The 21,004-nt window shown below is 42.0% G+C and overlaps 1 protein-coding gene across 1 annotated transcript in view; it reads left to right on the top strand.

Annotated features, from left to right (window-relative positions):
* The first annotated feature begins 3,662 nt into the window (after positions 1–3,662).
* The window catches only part of FBLN5 (fibulin 5), a 67,572-nt gene continuing 50,230 nt past the window's right edge, over positions 3,663–21,004 (top strand). The window contains exons 1-4 of the mRNA XM_060756619.2: positions 3,663–3,977; positions 12,620–12,674; positions 15,562–15,613; positions 16,080–16,328. Coding sequence (XP_060612602.2) covers positions 3,961–3,977; positions 12,620–12,674; positions 15,562–15,613; positions 16,080–16,328 — 373 coding nt within the window. The 5' untranslated portion in view covers positions 3,663–3,960. The remainder of the gene's footprint in view (positions 3,978–12,619; positions 12,675–15,561; positions 15,614–16,079; positions 16,329–21,004) is intronic.

Here is a 21,004-nt window from a genome sequence, read left to right as displayed (position 1 = left end):
ACAGGCTATTATAAAGCCGCTGTTGAAGAAGCCATCACTGGACCCCACTAAATTGGACAACTTTCGGCCTGTTTCCAATCTCCCCTTTTTGGGCAAAGTCATGGAAAGCGTGGTGGCCTCACAACTCCAGGTATTCTTGAGAGACACGGATTATCTGGATCCGGCACAGTCTGGTTTCAGACCGGGACATGGTACCGAGACGGTCTTGGTCGCCTTAGTGGATGATCTGCGCCGGGAGCTAGACAGGGGGAGTGTGTCCCTGTTGGTGCTCCTGGACCTCTCAGCGGCCTTCGATACCGTCGACCACGGTATCCTTCTGGGGCGCCTTGCGGAAATGGGTCTTGGAGGCATTGCTTTGCGGTGGCTCCGGTCATTTCTGGAGGGTCGCACCCAGAAGGTGTCATTGGGGGACTCCTGTTCCGCACCACAACCTTTGACTTGTGGGGTGCCACAGGGTTCCATACTGTCCCCCATGCTGTTTAATATCTACATGAAGCCGCTGGGTGAGATCATCCGGAGTTTCGGGGTGCGGTGTCATCTGTACGCAGATGATGTCCAACTCTGTCACTCCTTCCCACCTGCTACTAAGGAGGCTGTCGAGGTCCTGAACCGGTGCCTGGCCGCTGTAACGGTCTGGATGAGGGCGAACAAACTGAAACTAAATCCAGACAAGACAGAGGTACTCCTGGTCAGTCGCAAGGCCGAACGGGATATAGGGTTACAGCCTGTGCTGGATGGGGTCGCACTCCCCTTGAAGGCGCAGGTTCGCAGCTTGGGTGTGACCCTGGACTCATCGTTGAGCCTGGATCCCCAGGTTTCAGCGGTGACCAGGGGAGCATTTGCACAGCTTAGGCTCGTGCGCCAGCTGCGCCCGTATCTCGGGAAGTCTGACTTGGCCACGGTGGTACACGCTCTTGTCACATCCCGCCTGGATTACTGCAACGCTCTCTACGTGGGGCTGCCCTTGAAGACGGCCCGGAAGCTTCAGCTGGTCCAGCGCGCGGCAGCCATGTTACTAACTGGAGCGGGTAGCAGGGAGCACACAACGCCCTTGTTGTCCCAGCTCCACTGGCTGCCGATTTGCTACCGGACCCAATTCAAGGTGCTGGTCTTGGCCTACAAAGCCCTAAACGGTTCCGGCCCAAAATACCTTTCTGACCGCATCTTGGCCTACGAGCCCACGAGGACCTTGAGATTGTCTGGGGAGGCCCTTCTCTCGATCCCGCCTGCATCACAGGCACGGCTGGCGGGGACGAGGGAGAGGGCCTTCTCGGTGGTGGCCCCCCGGCTGTGGAACACTCTCCCGGCACACATCAGACAGGCGCCCTCCCTCATGTCCTTTCGAAAAAGCCTTAAGACCTGGCTGTTCGAGAGGGCATTTAATTAAGTGCTAAGCAACAACATTACGGTAATGAGAACTGGAATGGTATAAGGAAAATGAGACTGGCTATGATTCTACTAAGAGACGAAGCGGATTTTTATGTAGTTTGTATTTGTTGTATAGTCATATGTTGTTGATACTGGCCTCTGTAACTGTCTTTTTATGTGTACTGTACACCGCCATGAGTCGCCCGTAAGGGCTGAGAATGGCGGTCAATAAGTGCATCTAATAAATAAATAATAAATAAATTTTGGAGTCCGCCCAGATAATGGAACCATACCCAAGGGGGTAGTTATATTATAGTTATTTTGTTGCTGTTCTGTGCCTTCAATTGTTTATAACTCAGTGCCAATAACAAGGATACCTTTTCAATTATTTTTCTTGACAAGAGTTGTTCAGAAAGGATTTGGTTTGCTAATTTTGTAAAACTTTCTGGTGTTTTAAGTATAATATTGTGAGATAGTCTGATACGAGAGGAAGTCCATAGGGGTGACACTATGAGTTGTTGCACTGGGTGACATCAACTTTAGTGATAACACTGATTGTTGTTCTTGCTGTTTATTCATTCAGTTGTTTCCGATTCCTCATGACCTCCTGGACCAGTCCACACCAGAGCTCCCTGTCGGCCACACCCAGCTCCTTCAAGGTCAAGCCAGTCACTTCAAGGATACCATCCATCCTTCTTGCCCTTGGTCAGCCCCTCTTCCTTTTTCCTTCCTTTCCCCCCAGCATCATTATCTTCTCCAAGCTTTCCTGTCTTCTCATTATGTGACCAAAGTACTTCATCTTTGCCTCTATATCCTTCCCTTCAGTGAGCCTTCCCTTATGGTCCAGTTCTCAAATCCATAGGTTACTACAGGGAATACCATTCCTTTAACTATGTGAATCTTCATTGCCAGTGTGATGCCTCTACTCTTCACTATTTTATCGAGACTGGTCATTGCTCTCCTCCCAAGAAGTAAACGTCTTCTGATTGTAGTAATCTTTGCACCTAGAAATATAAAGTCTGTCACTGCCTCCACGTTTTCTCCCTCTGTTTGCCAGTTATCAATCAATCTGGTTGCCATAATCTTGGTTTTTTTATGTTTAACTGCAATCCAATTTTTGCACTTTTTTCTTTCACCTTGGTTAGAAGGCTCCTCAGCTCCTCCTCGCTTTCAGCCATCAAAGTGTATCATCTGCATATCTAAGCTTGTTAATGTTTCTTCCAACCATTTTAACTTCAGCCTTGGATTCATCAAGCCCCGCTTGTTGCATGTGTTCTGCATACAAGTTGAATAGGTTGGGTGAGAGTATACAACCCTGCCATACTCCTTTCCCAATCTTGAATCAGTCTGTTGTTCCGTGGTCTGTTCTTCCTGTTGCTACTTGATCATTATTCAGATTCCTCAGGAGGCAGACAAGTGGTCTCCCCATACCACCAAGAACTTGCCACAATTTATTATGAGCCACTGATTGTACTCCTTATTTTGCCACTAAAAATAAATTGCTATAGCAAGGATGGAACAGTATGACAAGATGTAAGTAAGATGATCTTTGAAGCAGATTCAGTCCCAATGAATTCTCTGCCATCCCACATTTTCAGCTACTTTATCGCAGTCTCTTTCTCCTTCTCCCCCTTTCCTCTTTTTCCCTGGTTTTCTTTCATAGCTGTAAACAGAGTTCACAGTGCGAGAATAGTTTGCACTTAATTAAATCAGTGAGTTGGGAGAAAAGACGAGCGGGGAGGAGGAAATGCGCTTTCCAGAAGAGTTAGCAAAAGCAAACTGCTGCAGCCTCTTCTAGCTTGTGTGTTCTTCCGCATTAATAACTTTTGTCTCCTTGAACACACTCTGAAATTACTTGGCCACTCAGTCCTTGTTTCATTTGTGCAACATTGCAAAGTATGGGACCCTGGCATTTGCGCATTATGATGCTTGGCCAATTCCTGATGGAATGCTTTCTGACTGTCCAATGCTAGTACTATCTTCCCTTCTAGCACACTCCTGTATTTGATTTACTGCAGAAAAGGCTTCCCTTCAAATTGTGGAGTGTGAGTGTATACATATGTGTGTGTGTCTCAATCCTGGCAGGCTCCTTAGGAGTGTTGTGGGGAGTCTAGCCAGTTGGTGAGCACTCTAATCTAAACCAGCTGTCCCCAAACTGAGGCCTCCCATTTGCATTGTTTAACATACTTAGAAAATGAAGTGTTCATTTTTAACATTCCTCTTCCAATTGGTTTAATGCTGAATTACAGAAGAGAACTAAGCAAAACCAGGTGCTTTCTTGCTGTATTCTCTCCAGTGTTTGAGGAGGAGCAGAAGCCTCCCTTCCCTCTCCTCTCCTCCCCTCCCCTCCTTCCCTCCCTCCTCCTTCCTTCCTTCCCCTTCTCTCTCTCCCCCTCTCTCTTTCTTTTTCTCTCTCTCTCTTTCTGATTGTCTTCCCCTGCTTCTCTATGATTTGGTCTTTCATTCTCTGGAATAAAAATGATGGCAGGACCGAAGTTCTAGCAAAAGATTTCATGTACAAATCTGCATTTCAGTATTTACCTATTGGGACACTATTTCTCTCTTCTTCAGCTTTCTTCCTCAACTTTGGACATGACAGGACTGAAAAGGTAAGTTGATGCTCTAAATTCTGTGGTTTTCCCCGTCCTGGAAGTCAGTCTCTGAGGTTGCTGACTGCATTACACTTGCTTAAGTTGCCTATAAAGAAACAAAAGTGGGAGAGTGGATTCAGTTCCATTATTTGTGGTGCAACATATAGACTTATTTTCCTTTGCACTCTTTTCTGCCCTTTACTTACAGAATGTAAAACTTTTTTGTGCAAATACGTATGAGTTATTTTCAGACTGAAAACTAGTCCGTGATTGTGAAATTTTTTTGCTCTTTTGGTTTTGGTTTACACAGTTTCAACTTTTGGCTCTATCAGCCTTATTAACTAGAAATTGTATTGATAGATACAGATCCTGGTGTCTTAGTTTTTAGGTCTGTTCCTGTGTTTTGTTTGTTTGTCAGTAGCGACTTGAGAAACTGCAAGTTGCTTCTGGTGTGAAGAATTGGCTGTCTGCAAGGACATTGCCCAGGAGATGCCCGGATGTTTTGATGTTTTACCATCCTTGTGGGAGGCTTCTCTCAAGTTCCTGCATTGGGAGCTGGAGCTGACAGAGGGAGCTCATCCACACTCTCCCTGGATTCAAACCTCTGAGCTATCAGTCTACAGTCCTGCTGACACAAGGGTTTGACCCATTGTGTCACCAGGGGCTCCGTTCCTGGGGGTATTTGGGGTGTTGATTCAGAAAATCGCATTGGATGGACCACGTCAGCTCTAGTCTTTTGGATATGGTCATCATAGTTTCCTATGGGCGAGTAAATGGGAAGTGGTAGATGGTTTATGTTCTATATCTCAAACATTAGAGCTAATAAGGGAACACTGGTGCCTTTTTTGGAACCAGCAGGTCAAATATACTTAGAAACAGGGCTAACATTTGAGGCACCAAAATCTGTGATGGGCCAGTGTTATGCATTATGCCTCTTTATCTCTCTTGAGAAGAGTATGTGTCTTCAAGAAGTGATCACAGATAAAGAAAAGGAATTCTTGCAACTGGAAACGTATTTTTAACCGATCAATCATGACAGAAAAAGGCTATATAGAAACTACGAATGCATCTAGACTAAAATTACTGGTTTGACACCACTTTTTCTTTGAATGCTATGGAATCCTAGAAGTCGTAGTTTTTTGAGGTCTTTACCAAAAAGTGTGGCTATCTCATCAAACTAGAAAAATCAGGATGCTGCAGCATTGAGCCAAGAAAGTTAAGTATTGAGCCAAGAAAGTTAAAGTGCATTAATTCTACAGTGTAGCATTACAGTGTAGCATTACAGTGTAGCATTACAACAATTTGTAAATGTTTCCACCATCTCTGTAGGTCAGTGGTTCTCAACCTGGGGTCCCCAGATGTTTTTGGCCTACAACTCCCAGAAATCCTAACAGCTGGTAAACTGGCTGGGATTTCTGGGAGTTGTAGACCAAAAACATCTGTGGACCCCAGGTTGAGAACTACTGCTGTAGATCAAGAGTGGAAAACATGTGGCTTAGCAGATGTTTGGGACTGCAAGTCCTAGTCAGCATATCTATCCAGTAGGGAGGCATGGCAGGAGTTGCAATCCAAATCATAGAAGGCCACATGTTACCATTTTTGAAGCAAATAGAGTTTGACCATGGTATTGCCAAATAGTCACTGTTGTATGTTTTTATGTTGAATGTTTTTATATTGTGTAAATGCTATTTTAAATTGTAAGTCGCTCGGAGCACCTTGGTGGAGAGCGACTAATTAAGAAATGAAGTGAAGTGAAGTGAAGTATTGTATCAAAGCTGATCCCTATCAGAAAGAAATTATGGCTGAAATTTTGAACAGGAGAGAAAACAAGAAGATGGGGAAAAATACAAACCGGGGAAGACTAATTTATATATTTATATGAAGATAGGCTTTTGGTGCTTCTTGCAGCCGCTCTACCTTAAACATAGACTTTTATAGCTGCGGAAGGGTCCAACTGATGACATCTCTAATTTGTAACCCTCTTATGTTTTCTAACCATTCCTTCTTTTTCTCTTCTGCCCAACGATTACATTAAGGAAGGAAATGTAAAATCAGTGATCTGAGTGAAGTGTGATTAGTAGCACGAGAAAATGTCTGTCTGATCATGACCTTTGCTTCAGTTGAATTTGAGAAAACTAAGAATATATGACTTAAATCTGCAGTTATTAATTTACTGTTTATTTGGTGTAACTGGCATCTCTGAAAACAACCCCAGGCACCTAATGTCAGCCAGCAGTACAAATGCAACTAGCAGCAGGACTTTGAAAACACCACTAAACTTCAGAAGTATAGATGTACCAGTGTCTACCAGTGTGGTGTCGTGGTCTGAGCATTGGACTAAGGGCCTCTTGAAAGGCTCAAATTCAATAGTGGCAATGGGTCTTTTCTACTTTAGTCATGGAGCCTATTGGTTTCCATCATACCCAGAAAAAGTACTTCCGGGGCGGCTCCGTGGTTGAACTGCCGCAAAAACCCTGCTGCTGCCCTAAAATTGCTGGAGGCTCCCCATCTTTCCATAAGGAAAGATGGCTCAAACTGGCTTAAAGAGGCTTCCCCTGTGTGATGGGGTTGGAGGAAAGCCAGGACAGTGCAGTGTGATAGTTCCTCACACTCCTTGGACAGGCAAAGCCAGGATCACCACGACTCACGGCACATCTGGCAGTGCATGTGATAAGGTCCTTACAGTTTGGAAACCAGGATTTGAATCCCTGCTCAGCCATGAAACCCCAGGTGACCTTGGCAAATCACACTCTCTGAGGATGCATACACACTGTGGAATTAAAACACTTTAACTTTCATGGCTCAATGCATCCTGGGAATTATAGTTTTACAAGGGCTTTAGTCTTATCTTCAGATGATTTCTAGTGCCTCAAAAATCTTGAGGATTCCAAGAATTCAATTGTACTGAGCCATAGCACTCCAAGTGGTGTCAGACTTCATTAATTCCACAGTGTAGGTGCATCCTCAATCTCAGATGAAGGCAATCGCAGAAGTATTTTTGCATTCCCTTAGTAGCTTTCCTGCCATTTGTTTTGGACGTCTAAATTGACAGTTCATTATGAGATCATAAGCCAGATTTATGACACCTCCACGCATGTCTCTTAAACCAAGAAGCATCCTAGCTAAAGGTTTCCTTGTTAAAAGAAGTAGCTGCAGAGTACTGTAATCATTTCCTGGTGTCCAATCTGCTTGGGTATCATTCAGTTGGGGTGCTGCCTTCCATAAGAGATAAGCCTTTGGGGTGGCATTGTCAGAAGGAGATTCCAGTGCAGGATCTTGGCCTATATTGCTAAATGCTCAATTGAATTTTGAAGTTACTAGGAATTGAGGATCTGAAGGAAACTTTTCTAGGAGGGCAGAATTCACATTTGGTGAGAGAGGCAAACCTTCCAATGCCCTCCCCTTCTTGGTAGCTTCACCACTGCACTATCAACTATCTCTCCAGAAAGCTTTTAGGGGACCCAGAGACATCAAGATGCACAATTCTGCAGGACATCAAATTGTATTGCATCTGATTTTAGAGTGATGGCTCCAAAGAATGTTTCTTATTTTCTGCCAATCAAAACAACATCGGCCTGCATGTAATTAATGACTAAACAGTTTGTGCTTGCTTGCTTGCTAGCTGGCTAGCTTGCTTTTTTCTCCTCTGTGCTTTTTTTTTTTTTTTTTGGACTTCTGAATTATTTGGAACTGTAAGCAGATTTTTCTGACTCCTCTAATATGTGCAAACTGGAGAAACATTTTGTTAGCAGCTCCTTAGAAACTGGGAACTGTAAACTACAGAAGTGGCAACAGTAAAAGTTTTCTTAAAGCAAAAACCTCCCTAAAACACACATTGAATTAGCTCATAAAGCAGTTACTATTTCTCCTGTCACAAAATATAGTATAAATGCGTTATAATCCTTTTAATAGACATAATGGGTAATTCCTTATGGATGCAATATTTCATTTGTTGAAATACTTGGATCTTACACACACACACACGTATGTATGTATAGGGTGAGGATCATAGAATCATAGAATCAAAGAGTTGGAAGAGACCTCATGGGCCATCCAGTCCAACTCCCTGCCAAGAAGCAGGAATATTGCATTCAAATCACCCCTGACAGATGGCCATCCAGCCTCTGTTTTAAAGCTTCCAAAGAAGGAGCCTCAACCACACTCAGGGGCAGAGAGTTCCACTGCTGAACGGCTCTCACAGTCAGGAAGTTCTTCCTCATGTTCAGATGGAATCTCCTCTCTTGTAGTTTGAAGCCATTGTTCCGCATCCTAGTCTCCAAGGAAGCAGAAAACAAGCTTGCTCCCTCCTCCCTGTGGCTTCCTCTCACATATTTATACATGGCTATTATATCTCCTCTCAGCCTTCTCTTCTTCAGGCTAAACATGCCCAGCTCCTTAAGCCGCTCCTCATAGGGCTTGTTCTCCAGACCCTTGATCATTTTAGTCGCCCTCCTCTGGACACATTCCAGCTTGTCAATATTCTTTAGTTATAAAATGCAATTTTTCAAATCCCATACTGAGATAATTCGATATGCTTTGATAGTTTTGATCTGTACATAGTATTCTACTCCTAGCCAAAAATGTGCACATTTTGAATGTTTTTTTGGATTTGGTATCTTTTGGAAACGTACTCCACATAGTTTTCTTACCTGAAACATAGGTTATCAAACAATATCATACAGATGTTGGCCAGAATCAGCTCTTGTGACCGTATTCATGATCTCTACATTTCCCATAGTTCATGAAAGTCTCCCAATCCACATTTACCAAGATGCAGCTGTTGCAATCAATATTTCTGTTTCCCTGGGAAGCAGTTCATTGATGTTCTTAATTCTGCATGTGGTTGATGTCAGGTGCAAGGGGGAATTATGACAGAGACCCTGATTCTTCCTGCCGCACTAGATCAGCACCTCCAGCACCTTTGGGTGCACTAGATCAGTGGATCTCAACCTGTGGGTCCCCAGATGTTGTGGCCTTCAACTTCCAGAAATCCAAACAGCTGGTAAACTGGCTGGGATTTCTGGGAGTTGTAGGCAGGGGCGGCTTGTCCATTACTCAAAGTAAGCGGTCGCAGTACACTTTTTTTTTTGCCAGGGGCACAGAGGCGCCTCTGTAAATGCCCCTCGACCGCCACTTGAGGAGCGCCCCCTCGGCTCACAACAGCCCTAGCAGTCCGGGGGAAGCCTCGACAACCCATTACGCAAAGTAAGTATTTGCAGTTTAGTTGATTTTGCCCAGGGGCACTCTTGAGGTGCTCTTGGGGGAAAATAGACCTTGACATATGCGAGTTGTAGTTACTGGGATGTATAGTTCACCTACAATCAAAGAGCATTCTGAACTCCACTAATGATGGAATTGTACCAAATATGGTTCACAGAACTCCCACGATGAACAGAAAATATATATCAATGATTGGTTTGGGGGGGGGGCGCCAAAATACTGTTTGCTTACCATTGAAAATTACCTAGGGCCGCCTCTGCTTGTAGGCCAGAACACGCGGGGAAGCACTGTACTAGAGATTTCTCATGGGAAAGGCTGGAAACATCAGTCAACTGCGTTCAGAGTGACAGAGGAACAGATCCTGATCAACTGCAGTAGCTAGCCACTGCCTACTAAGTGGAGATTGGGGAAAGATCAGATCAGGGTTCACTGCATAGCACAGCAATTAGAGTGCTTATTAGAGTTGTGTACAGATCCTGTTTCCTTTGGTACCTCCAGCACTTTTGGGAGCACGTGATGGGAAGAAGGTCCCAGGCACAAAAACCTACTCAACACGAAAGCAAGCCAGAGCCAATCACCAGCTCTCCTTCTGCTTTCATGAGCACATGGGGCTCCATGCCTCCTTTCCTTGGAAAGAGAAAATGGTGTGTGGTGTGCAGGCCCAGCACGCATGCCTGCCTGCAGCCTAACGCCTCCTCTAGAGTAAGAAAGTCAGAACTTGCCTTCATGTCTTGGAAAGAGTGTGTGTGTGGCATGCAGGCTCAGTGCACGGGCCTGCCTGCAGCTGAGTGCCTCTCCTCTAGAGTAAAACAGCTTAAATGCCTAAAATGATGGGAAGGGGAACGTGGGAAGCCCCCCACCCCACTTAAATAGCCAATAGAAAATTGATCTTTTGGCACCCCAGAGCCAAAACAGATAACTGCCCTCCCAATTTTGGGAGGTTCCCAAAATACATATTGGGGCCCCCACCGAAAGCTGGGACATTAAACAGGTCAAGGTTTACCCTGAATGCATAAGCCTAGTACTTATACATGCTTAAATTCAAAATAGGATTCCAGCTGTTTTGTAAACGTTTAGTACACTTCTCACAAACTTCCTCCCTGTTCTCCAAAAACAGAGTGTCAGACCCACTGTTCTGTTTCCTCAAGTGAAGTCATGGAAGGCTTCAAACTATGTTGCATTTGATTCTAGAGTTGTCGCTCTAGGGAATGATTCTCATTTTCTGCCAAGCAAAGCAACATCACCCTGCATATAATTAATGACTGAGTGATTTGTTCCCTTTAGACTTCATGCTTTATTTTGTTGGACTTGTTCTGGAATAGTTTAAGGAGTTCCTGTCAGAACTGTGAACAGATTTGTCTGCCTCTTCCAATATGCACAAACTGGACAAACTTTTTTTTTAGGTTAGAAACTAATAACTGTAAACTGCAGGAGTAACAATAGTAAAAATATTATAAAAGTGAACACCTCCCTACAAAGACATATTGAATTAGATTATAAAACAGTTTCTCTTCACCTTGTCACACACTCCCAACCATTGCTACCCCCTCCCCAGTTTTGCAAAGGACCTATTAGCACTCTTGTAAAGAACAACTCAGTCCTCTAATGTATATTTTTACTTTGTCAGTTGCTGGATTATCATTTTATTATGGCTTAGCCATCTCCCTCTGGAATAGCTGAAGCAATGAGAATGAGACATGGCTAGTATCCATCATATATATTTCCCTATGCCACTGCTTATCACCAGGCTGTCAGGTTTTACAGAACATGGCCTAAGGATATCCTGCACGGGCACTTCTGCCAATATAAATCACAGAGATAAGAATTAAACATACAGACCAACCCCAAATCTCATTGCAATACCCAGGTTCTTAACATTTATTTTGCACATTGCAATCTATATTTTAAGCCTTACATTTCAGAAGTTCCTGATCCCAAAGACATCTTGCAGGTGATTATTGCTTAAATCAGCCCTTCCCAAAGTGGGCAATATTGCCCCATGGGTGCAATTGGGGGACCTTGTATAAAAATAAGGGGTCAGTAGAAGCATAAAGAAAGAAGAGAAGAAAGTTTTGAAAACTGTTTGTAAATGTTCCATGTGTTGTGTAACATAAGGTTGTAGTAAGTATTTTATTTACCAATTAAAGACACAAAATGCAGGTTATAACAATCAGTGGTTAAGTGTATTGACAGGTCTTAACAAGCAAGTGTTTGAAGATTTATTTATTTATTTATTTATTTATTTATTTACAGTATTTGTATACCGCTTTTCTCACCCCGAGGGATGAAAGGGTGTGCATTATCGGAGGTCCAGCATGCATCAGCAGGAATATATGCATACAGAACAGTTTTTTTTCCAGTAATGGTCCCTTATTTACAGAACCGTTTCTTGACAGAGATGCATTTGGCTCTCACCTTGCATGCTAAAATACTAATGTTACTAATGAATTAGGTGTTGTTCTTAGCTCTGCATTACATATATGTAAAGTATAGGTAAAGGTTTCCCCTGACACCCTGACTCTGGAGGGTGGTGCTCATCTCCATTTCTAAGCCGAAGACCAGTGTTGTCCGTAGACACCTCCAAGATCATGTGGCCAGGATGACCTTCCTGCCAAAGTGGTACCTATTGATCTACTCACATTTGCATGTTTTTTAATTGCTAGGTTGGCAGGAGCTGTGGCCAACAGAGGGAGCTCACCCAGCTCCCCAGATTCAAACTACCAACCTTTTCAGCTAGCAAGTTCAGCAGCTCAGTGGTTTAACCCGCTGTGCTACCGGGGTGATCCAATATGTGTGTGTATTTGATATTAACTCAAACTAAATTTGTCAAGATATATTATTTTATGACTGGCTAACCCAAACAGCAGACCTATTAACAGGGCTTCAATAGCCCAATACAGACACCATTTGGTTGCAACCATCATCCAAGTAACATGGTCTTAAACTGTTTAGAGTAGGATTGGGTGGAGGATACATGTGTATAATAGCCCTTCCACACAGCCATATAACCCAGAATATTAATGCAGAATATGTCACAGTATTTGCTCTGAATTGGGTTATCTGAATCCACAATGCCATGATTCCTCTGGGTTGTCTTTTTTTTCCTGCTGAAGTTATATGTATGTGCCAGCTTTTCTTTTTCTTGGACATCCTGCTAGGATGATAATCCACCTTTAAAATAAATTGACCTTGAAATGTTTAACTTCAAAACTAGAAGTGGATTTCTTAAAGTTTCTGGGATTTCATGGCAATCTGTGCTGTCTCCGGACAGCAGAGAGTTGAAAAATTGCTCCTAATCCCATGGAAGCAGCCTTCACAATTTAGCACTTAGACTGCTACATATCTTGGCTTGGATGGATGGGTGGAGTCAACAATTTGCTATGCTGATCAACAGTTTCAATGAGAGATTTCATATGATACAATTTGTGTTCCTATTGCAGGCTAATGACCATTTTGATGGTGACTGGCTGCCTCTTAAATCATGGGAAGACACAGGTGAGAGATACATAGGTATAGAATTAACTTCCTGCATGTGTGAACACCTTTAAAGGAATGGAGTAATAAGATTCACGAACACAGTGAATTGACTAAAACATCTGTTTTGTTGGACACATTTATTCATGTATCATGTCAGAAGCGGATTGATAATATAGTTACAATGCATACAAAAACCTCCAACAAAGTTAAGAGCTTGGCATTATACTAAATTTCCTTTGACTAGAAGCTGGCCACTTCAAGTGCCCCTGATGTCGCTGTGGGAAGGTCCTCCATTGTGCATGTGGCAGGGCTCAGGTTGCATTGTAGTAAGTGGTCTGTGTTTTGCTCTTCTCCGCAATTGCATGTCGTGGACTCCACTTTGTAGCCTCATTTCTTAAGGTTGGCTCTGCATCTCGTGGTGTCAGAGCCCAGCCTGTTCAGCACCTTCCAAGTCGCCCAGTTTTCTGTTGGCCCATGGGGGAGTTTCTCATCTGGTATCAGCCACTGATTGAGGTTCCAGATTTTAACCTGCCACTTTTGGACTCTCCCTTGCTGAGGTGTTGAGCACATGTTGATATAGGAAGACAGTTCTGCAACATAATTTGGATACATTAATGTATTACTGGAAATTTATTCCACGGCATAAATGCATACATATGCCCAAAGAACAAAATCATATTGTTGGGTCTTAAATAGCAGAACTCTGCACAGTGCCTAGGGTAAAAGTTGGAGCAATATGGGAAAGAGACAGAAGAGAGGGTATTATTTTAAAGACCTCATATTCATGCAGCAAGATCCTCTCATACTCTGCCAGATGATGCAGAATGGAATTTGGAGAGACAGGAGCCAGCAATTCAGTTGGGCCACCTGGTCTTTTGAACTTAGCAAAGCTTTAACAACAAGATTCTTAAAGTTAAAGTTTATCATTACAGATTTAGATTTCCTTTCTTTTCTGTAAAAATCAGACAACAATTAACACAATACCAAAATGCTGGCAGCCTTTCAAAATTCAGCTGGACTTATTTGGTGGCTCAAAATACATTGGATCGTTTGTAGTGATTCTGCTTTAGTAATAAAAGTGGCCAGTGTTTTATGTTCAGGATATAAGAGTTGCAGAGTCTACAAGACCAGAATGCAGCTCCAGGATCCCTCCAGTTCTTCTGTGGAAGTGAACACAATATGCTAGATGGGACCTCAAACCATTGCAAAAATATTTAGGGTAATTTGTGCATTTCAGTGTAGACTGCACTAAGGAAGAATATACAAGACCAATCTTTCTTCATTAATAGTATTTTTGCAGTGGCCACACAACAGCCTCTTCTACATGTGAAGGATTTCCCTGCATGGCCATAGGAACCCTGTAAGCAGGGTTACTGTCCTGTGCTGGGAACATGTCTGTGCACATCATTTAGATTGAGCTGATATCAGTCAGGTGTGTGTAACTAGCAGGTATTATAAAGTGTGTGACGCTAGTCTCATGCATTCAAACTAAATTCCTGTAGAGGGCATCTTTCTCCTTGTGGAGCTTCTGTTGGCAATAGTCACATTACAGGCTCATAGATTGTGATCCACCGAAGAAACCTCAATTCATTTCACATTTACTACAGCAAAGGCCAAGCCACATCTATTGTGTAATATTCTTCCACCTGTACTTGGTTCCCAAACATCCCATCTTCTGAACTGTCAGTTTGTACTGTGCATGAATGGACCCAGGACACAAGGGAGGCCAAGAGTTTAAGAATTCTAGAATCATGGAATCCTAGATTTGGAAGAGATCACACAGGCAATCCAGTCTGACCCCCTGCGATGCAGGAAAAGCATAATCCACTCCTAACAGATGACTATCCAGCCTCTGTTTAAAAGCTTCCATAGAAGGAGCCTCTACCACACTCTGAGGCAGTGAGTTCCACTGTTGAAAAGTTCTTATGGTGAGGAAGTTGGAATTTCCTTTCCTGTAATTTGAATCCATTGCTCTGAATTCTAGTCTCCAGAAAAGCAGAAAACAAGCCTGTTCCCTCTTCCTTATGACATCCTTTCAAATATTTACAGTAAATATAGCCATCATGTCTTTAAGCTGTTCCTTATCGAGCGTGTTTTCCAGACCTTTATCATTTTAGCAGTCCTCCTCTGGACATGTTCCAGATTGTATTATTTTTTTAAAATTTATTTACAACATTTATATGCTGCCTTTCTCACCCCGAAGGGGACTCAGAGTGGCTTACAAGTAATATGTAAATACAATATATTATATTATTACCATAACACAATATTAGTTTTATATATTACTATATTGTATTGTGGTATCCAGACACAGTGTTCCGGGTGAAGTCTGACTAAAGCTGAATAGAGGAGTACCATTACTTCCCTTCATCTAGACACTATATTCCCTTTGATTGCAACCCAAAATCCCATTGGGCTTTTTAGCTGCTCTATCAGATTGTTTGCTCATGTTCACCTTGGTTGTTTCTAGATATTTTGAAAACTGAGTCCCACAGAGGTGACGCAAGACTACTTCTGGGGGTTGCCCCTTGGGCTCCGGTTTAAAAGTGTCTAGAAATAGGCATTTTTGGAGTCAGTTAGTTATTGACTTCAGACCTCTCAATTCTCTTGGAAGTGTGGAAAGGTGGATACGTGAAGGTATGACGGCAGCTGTCGTCGGATGTATCCATTGTATTTTATGATGGCCAATGGTGTGGATGATTAAAATGGTAAGAGTAACATGTTTGATGAGGGAGACAGCAATTATCCATTTTTAAACAACACAGAAAGGCACAAAACACAACACTAAAGAAGACATTTCCCCAACTTTTTTTTGTTCTTGTTCCTCCTCATTAATTAACTTCTGATCTGTAATTTTGTGTTCTGGAGATTTATCATTAACTAAATTCTCACTTTCTTTTTTTAGCAACCATGCTCAAATGGATTTGAGGTGGATCGTTCCACAGGACGATGCTTAGGTAAGATTTTTCTTGCATCAGGTCCTTTAAACTGGATTTTCACAACCAAATATACTTACTTATACTTACTTACTAATCAGTCTTCTGTATCCATGGTTTCTGTTTCCACAGACTCAACCATCCATTGCTTGAAAATATTTTTTTGAATCCAAAAAGCAAAGTTTGGTTTTGCCATTTTGTATAAGGCTATACAATATTTTACTATGCCAGTGTATATAATGGGACATGAGAATATGTATATTTTGGTACCCATAGGGGCCTGGAGCTAAACCCCAGCAGATAAAAAAGGCCCATTTTACAATCAGTGTTCTAGCTGAACGCATGTTGCTTGTGATTGTCCTTTAATATAGCTGTGTTATGAACATGTATTCCAGTAATTAATGAATTATGACCTGATTAGAATAGAGACATGAATTATTAACTGATTTAAACAAGAGAGAACTTTTCCATGTCTACGTCCCTTCAGATGTCGATGAATGTCGGACTATTGCTGAAGCCTGCAGGGGAGACATGGTGTGTGTTAACCAGCATGGTGGCTATTTGTGCGCTCCACGAACAGATTCTGTTTATCGAACACCATTTATTAATCCTTATGCACCTAGTTTATATCCACCACCTCCAGCCCCAGCTCCTGCTCCCAATTATCCCACAGCTGCAAGAGCTCCTCTCATGTGCAGGTTTGGCTACCAAATGAGTGACAGCAACCAGTGTGTGGGTAAGTAGAAAAAATATCTTACAGATTTTTAAAAAAATGCGATGGTTGTGTTATGATTATGATATGCAGTGCAATTGCTCCCAGTTAATGCATACTATTCACAATTTGTCAACTGCTCTGAGAACCTTTGTAACTAAAGGCGGGGGATATAAAGAAAGAAACAAATACTGTACCAGTTTTACATGTTTACAGGAGTGCTTCAAGGTCCACTGATCTGATAACTGTAATTGTTATAGCAAATCAACAATGGCTCTTTGGGAACTCACTAAAAAGTTGAAACCTGATCCTGAAATAAATACAATATGTTAAATACCTTCTTGTTGCACCCCAAGCCTGGAGCCCCTATGACTATAGCATCACACAAGAGTCCAGAGTAAAAGCACATAAAAATATATGGGGAAAGGCAGGAATAAAGAAAGATGAGGAATAATTCAAAACATGTTTAGTAGTAGGTGATAATCACACAGGATTCCAAATGTCTCATGAAAATCCAAAGGTCACATAGTCCGAGAATAGCCAAAAGTCAGAATTATAGCATAAATCCATAGGTGACAGATCTGCTTGGAAAACTTGAGTAAGAATAATGAAACAAGAACACAGAAACCTTTCAAGATAAGTAAAATTAAAAACAGGACTTGACTTGACATAGGATCTCAGGCCTAAGTTCTCCCTCAATCACCAATGTTGCCTGAACTGAATTTAGGGTACAAACTGGCTTCTAATAAGCAAACATAAAGTCAAGGCATTTCCTACTCACTTTTTCTTTCTGTTTCCAATGGTGCCTTGTTGGTTTATGGAGCTGATTACCTGCCCTAATCTGCAAACATAAATCCTTGCTTAGCTCTGTATCACCAGGTGTTCTCCCTTGAGTTTTCTGTCAGTTTATCTTTACTCAATCCCTTATCTAAGGATGTTGTTTCTGACTCCTGTGACTAATCTTGGAGCTCCAAGGCAATTGCATTCTTTTGGCCTACATCACTATCTGAGGCAATTTCATTTCTTTGGCATGTATCATTCTCTTGGTCTGTATCACTTTGAACCCCAGGAAAGCCCACAATCCCTTCTGAATCTAAATCATTGGTGAACCCATCAGCCCTGGCTACTGTGACTGCTGAAACCGCTGAGCTATGACACTTCTTCAAAGTTTGGGATAAATTAAGAAGCATGTTCCTTTCTCCATTGACACCAGAACCACTTGCTGCCACTGGTATATATTTGGTCAGAATCCATTTTTTTTCCGTTTAAAATAGTCTCCCAATTTTCAACAGTATGCATTGTGGTGAAGGCTTGAAGAACAGTTAGCAAGCACAGATAAGGATATGGCAACATTTTTCTGTTCAGTCTATTTACTTGCACGGTGGTCTTTATAAGAGGCAGTTGGCGTTTCCATGTCAGGAGAGTAGTATTATTCTAGATCAGACATGGGCAAACTTGGGCCCTCCTTCCAGGTGTTTTGGACTTCAACTCCCACAATTCCTAACAACCTCAGGCCCTTTCCTTTTCCCCCTCAGCCGCTTAAGTGGCTGAGAGGGAAAAGGAAGGGGCCTGAGACAGTTAGGAATTGTGTCCAAAACATCCGGAGGGAGAGCCCAAGTTCTAGATTCTAAAGAATTATCAAAGTCGCAGGTAGTTTCAAAACCTTTGACAGCTCTGAAATTGCAACCTTGGCATGAGAGACACTAGCTGCCCCTGGTACTGAGCTTTGATCTCCATATCCACTTCTGATTTCAAAATAGTATACTGACCTGTTTTGTCTTTAAATCAAGCATGGGCAAACCTCAGCCTTTCACATGTTTTGGACTTCAACTCCCACAATTCCTAACAGCTTAAATGGCTGAGGATGAAAGGAAGGGGCCTGAGGCTGTTAGGAATTATGGGAATTGAAGTCCAAAACACCTCGAAGGCCGAAGTTTGCCCATGCCTGCTTTACATCATTGTATTATTTGCTTATTTTCCTCAGTGTAGCAACCTGTACAATTTAAGTTATGGATATTAGTTTGGATATTAATATTACTTTGGAATCAATCATTAGTGCACATGGAATTTAAAAGCTTATAACCAGTGGGAATTGAGGGTGGAGGGATGTGGAACCAATTGAGAAAAGGAAAACTTGATTCAGGTGTTTGTTTGGGGGTTTTTCATGGCTGATATTCATTCTGTGACAAAAACTATTAATAATGCATAGTGTTGTCTTTGTTCTTTGTAACCAAAAGTTGCTATAACTTTCAGACAAAATATTTGTCACACATGTGTTATTCTGTCTTCCTTGTCAGAATTCACTCATGCATGAGTTGTATCATGGTTGGTGGTATGACTTTTCTTTTGGGTGTGTATGAGGTTCTTAATCTGTATTTATTCTGTTTTGTTTTTGTTTAAAAATGCATATTTTATTAATATATGTTGTGAAATATATAGCCAGTGTGCAGTACATCCCATACTGACATTGACAGATATATGGTACATTTTGTCTCCTCCACACGTTTTGCCTATGTAGTGGAGAGATTTGCACTAGCTATGTTTCATGGTTCCAAGTGAACCTCTCACTACTGTTAAAACAAACACTTGGCAGAAGATAAGTTTGGTTTCTAGGTCACTGTTAACAAAGAATTTATTCTTTGATTTTTAAAAAGATTGTATCTAGAAAGGAAAATGCTCCTTTGCCATGCCAGTGTGTACTGTATCCCATTCCAACAATGGATGTGGCTATTACATCACCCCAGTGAACTTTCCAAGGTACACAACTGGCCTTTGCCTAACATAGCATTCTGGACTTCACACAACCATTGTTCACAGCGCTGATGTAATAGATGGCAGTTCTATATGTTTATGCACTCACAATAAGATAGGAAACTCCATGATACAGTAGAGTCTCGCTTATCCAACCTTTGCTCATCCAACATTCTGTATTATCCAATGCAGTCTCTCTCTGACCCGGATCCACAGCTGTTTCAATACACTGCAATGTTTTGGTGCTAAATTTGTAAATGCGGTAATTACTACATAATGTTACTGTGTATTGAACTACTTTTCTTGTCAATTTGTTGTAAAACATGTTTTGGTGCTTAATTTGTAAAATCATAACATAATTTGACATTTAATAGGCTTTTCCTTCATCCCTCCTTATTATCCAACATTTTCGCTTATCCAATGTTCTGCCGGCCCATTTATGTTGGATAAGTGAGACTCTACTGTACCAGAGAAAAGTATGGACGCTGGGTCCCAATCCAAGAGGTTTTGTTTTCACTTTTCTCAAAGCCTGTGAAGGAATGCGCAACAGTTCTGTCCTTCAGCTCAAAGTGCCCTTATGCCCAGTCTTCCATGCATTTGGCAGTGTCAGGGCTGGGTTAACCATTAAGCAAAATAAGCATATGCTTACAGTGTCAAGAGAAGAAGGGCACTACAGATATCTTCTATTGCTGAATTTACCATGGACCAGATGGTATAAACTGCAAATTGTGAGCTGAACCACATTCCACAAAAGGCGCTACCACAATAAAAGACTTTGCAATTAGAAAAGGTTAGAGAAAAGTTTTCAAGTATAAGTTAATGTGGAAATGTACAAAAACAAACATTTTGCCATCTTGCTGTAAGTTTTGTTTCATTTCAGAAAATACAATTTTATATTTTATTAGCCGTCCCCTGCCACGCGTTGCTGTGGCCCACATGGGGGTCCTGTGTGGGAGGTTTGGCCCAATTCTATCGTTGGTGGGGTTCAGAATGCTCTGTGATTGTATGTGAACTATAAATCCCAGCAACTACACCTCCCAAATGTCAAGATTCTATTTTTCCCAAACTCCACCAGTGTTCACATTTGGGCATATTGAGTATTCGTGTAGAGTTTGGTTCAGAACCATCATTGTTTGAGTCCACAGTGATCTCTGGATGTAGGTGAAGTACAACTCCGAAACCAAAGGACACTGCCCACCAAACCCTTCCAGTATTTTCTGTTGGTCATGCGAGAACTGTGTGCCAAGTTTGGTTCAATTCCATCATTGGTGGGGTTCAGAATGCTCTTTGATTGTAGGTTAACTATAAATCCCAGCAACTACAACTCCCAAATGACAAAATCAATTTTTTGAATGAAGGACATACATTGGGTTGTTAGGTGTCTTGTGTCCAAATTTGGTGTCAATTCACCCAGTGGTTTTTGAGTTCTGTTAATCCCACAAACTAACATTACATTTTTATTTATATAGATTTTTTGAATTATATATGTGTGGTGGAGGCTCCTTCTTTGGAGGCTTTTAAACAGGCTGGATGGCCATCTGTCAGGGGTGATGAATGTGATTTTCCTGCTTCTTGGCATGGGATGGACTGGATGGCCCATGAGGTCTCTTCCAACTCTATGATTCTATATAGAAGCACTAAAATCTTTTGAGCATTTAGGGCATCTAAAGGTCTTAATTCAGTCCAGGGTGGGATACAGTTAGAGACAAGTCACTAGAAAAAAGGGAGAGTGAACAAACCATTGGAACAATTTTGAAAGAAACATCCCACTATTAGAGCAAGTCATACTAGGATGAGTGAGGCAACCATCTCAGACATTAGATGCTGGGGGACAGCAACTCTACTGTCCTTGTGTCTTCCTCCTAAATTCACTGTTAGGAGCAGTGGTTCCCACTTGACCAGGGACCACTTTGACCAGAGACCACTCTCCAACATTAGTACCAAAAGGG

This window comes from Anolis sagrei, chromosome 1 (assembly GCF_037176765.1).
Source record: "Anolis sagrei isolate rAnoSag1 chromosome 1, rAnoSag1.mat, whole genome shotgun sequence".
Taxonomy (NCBI): Eukaryota; Metazoa; Chordata; class Lepidosauria; order Squamata; family Dactyloidae; genus Anolis; species Anolis sagrei.
This window is presented reverse-complemented; position numbering and strand designations above follow the sequence as displayed.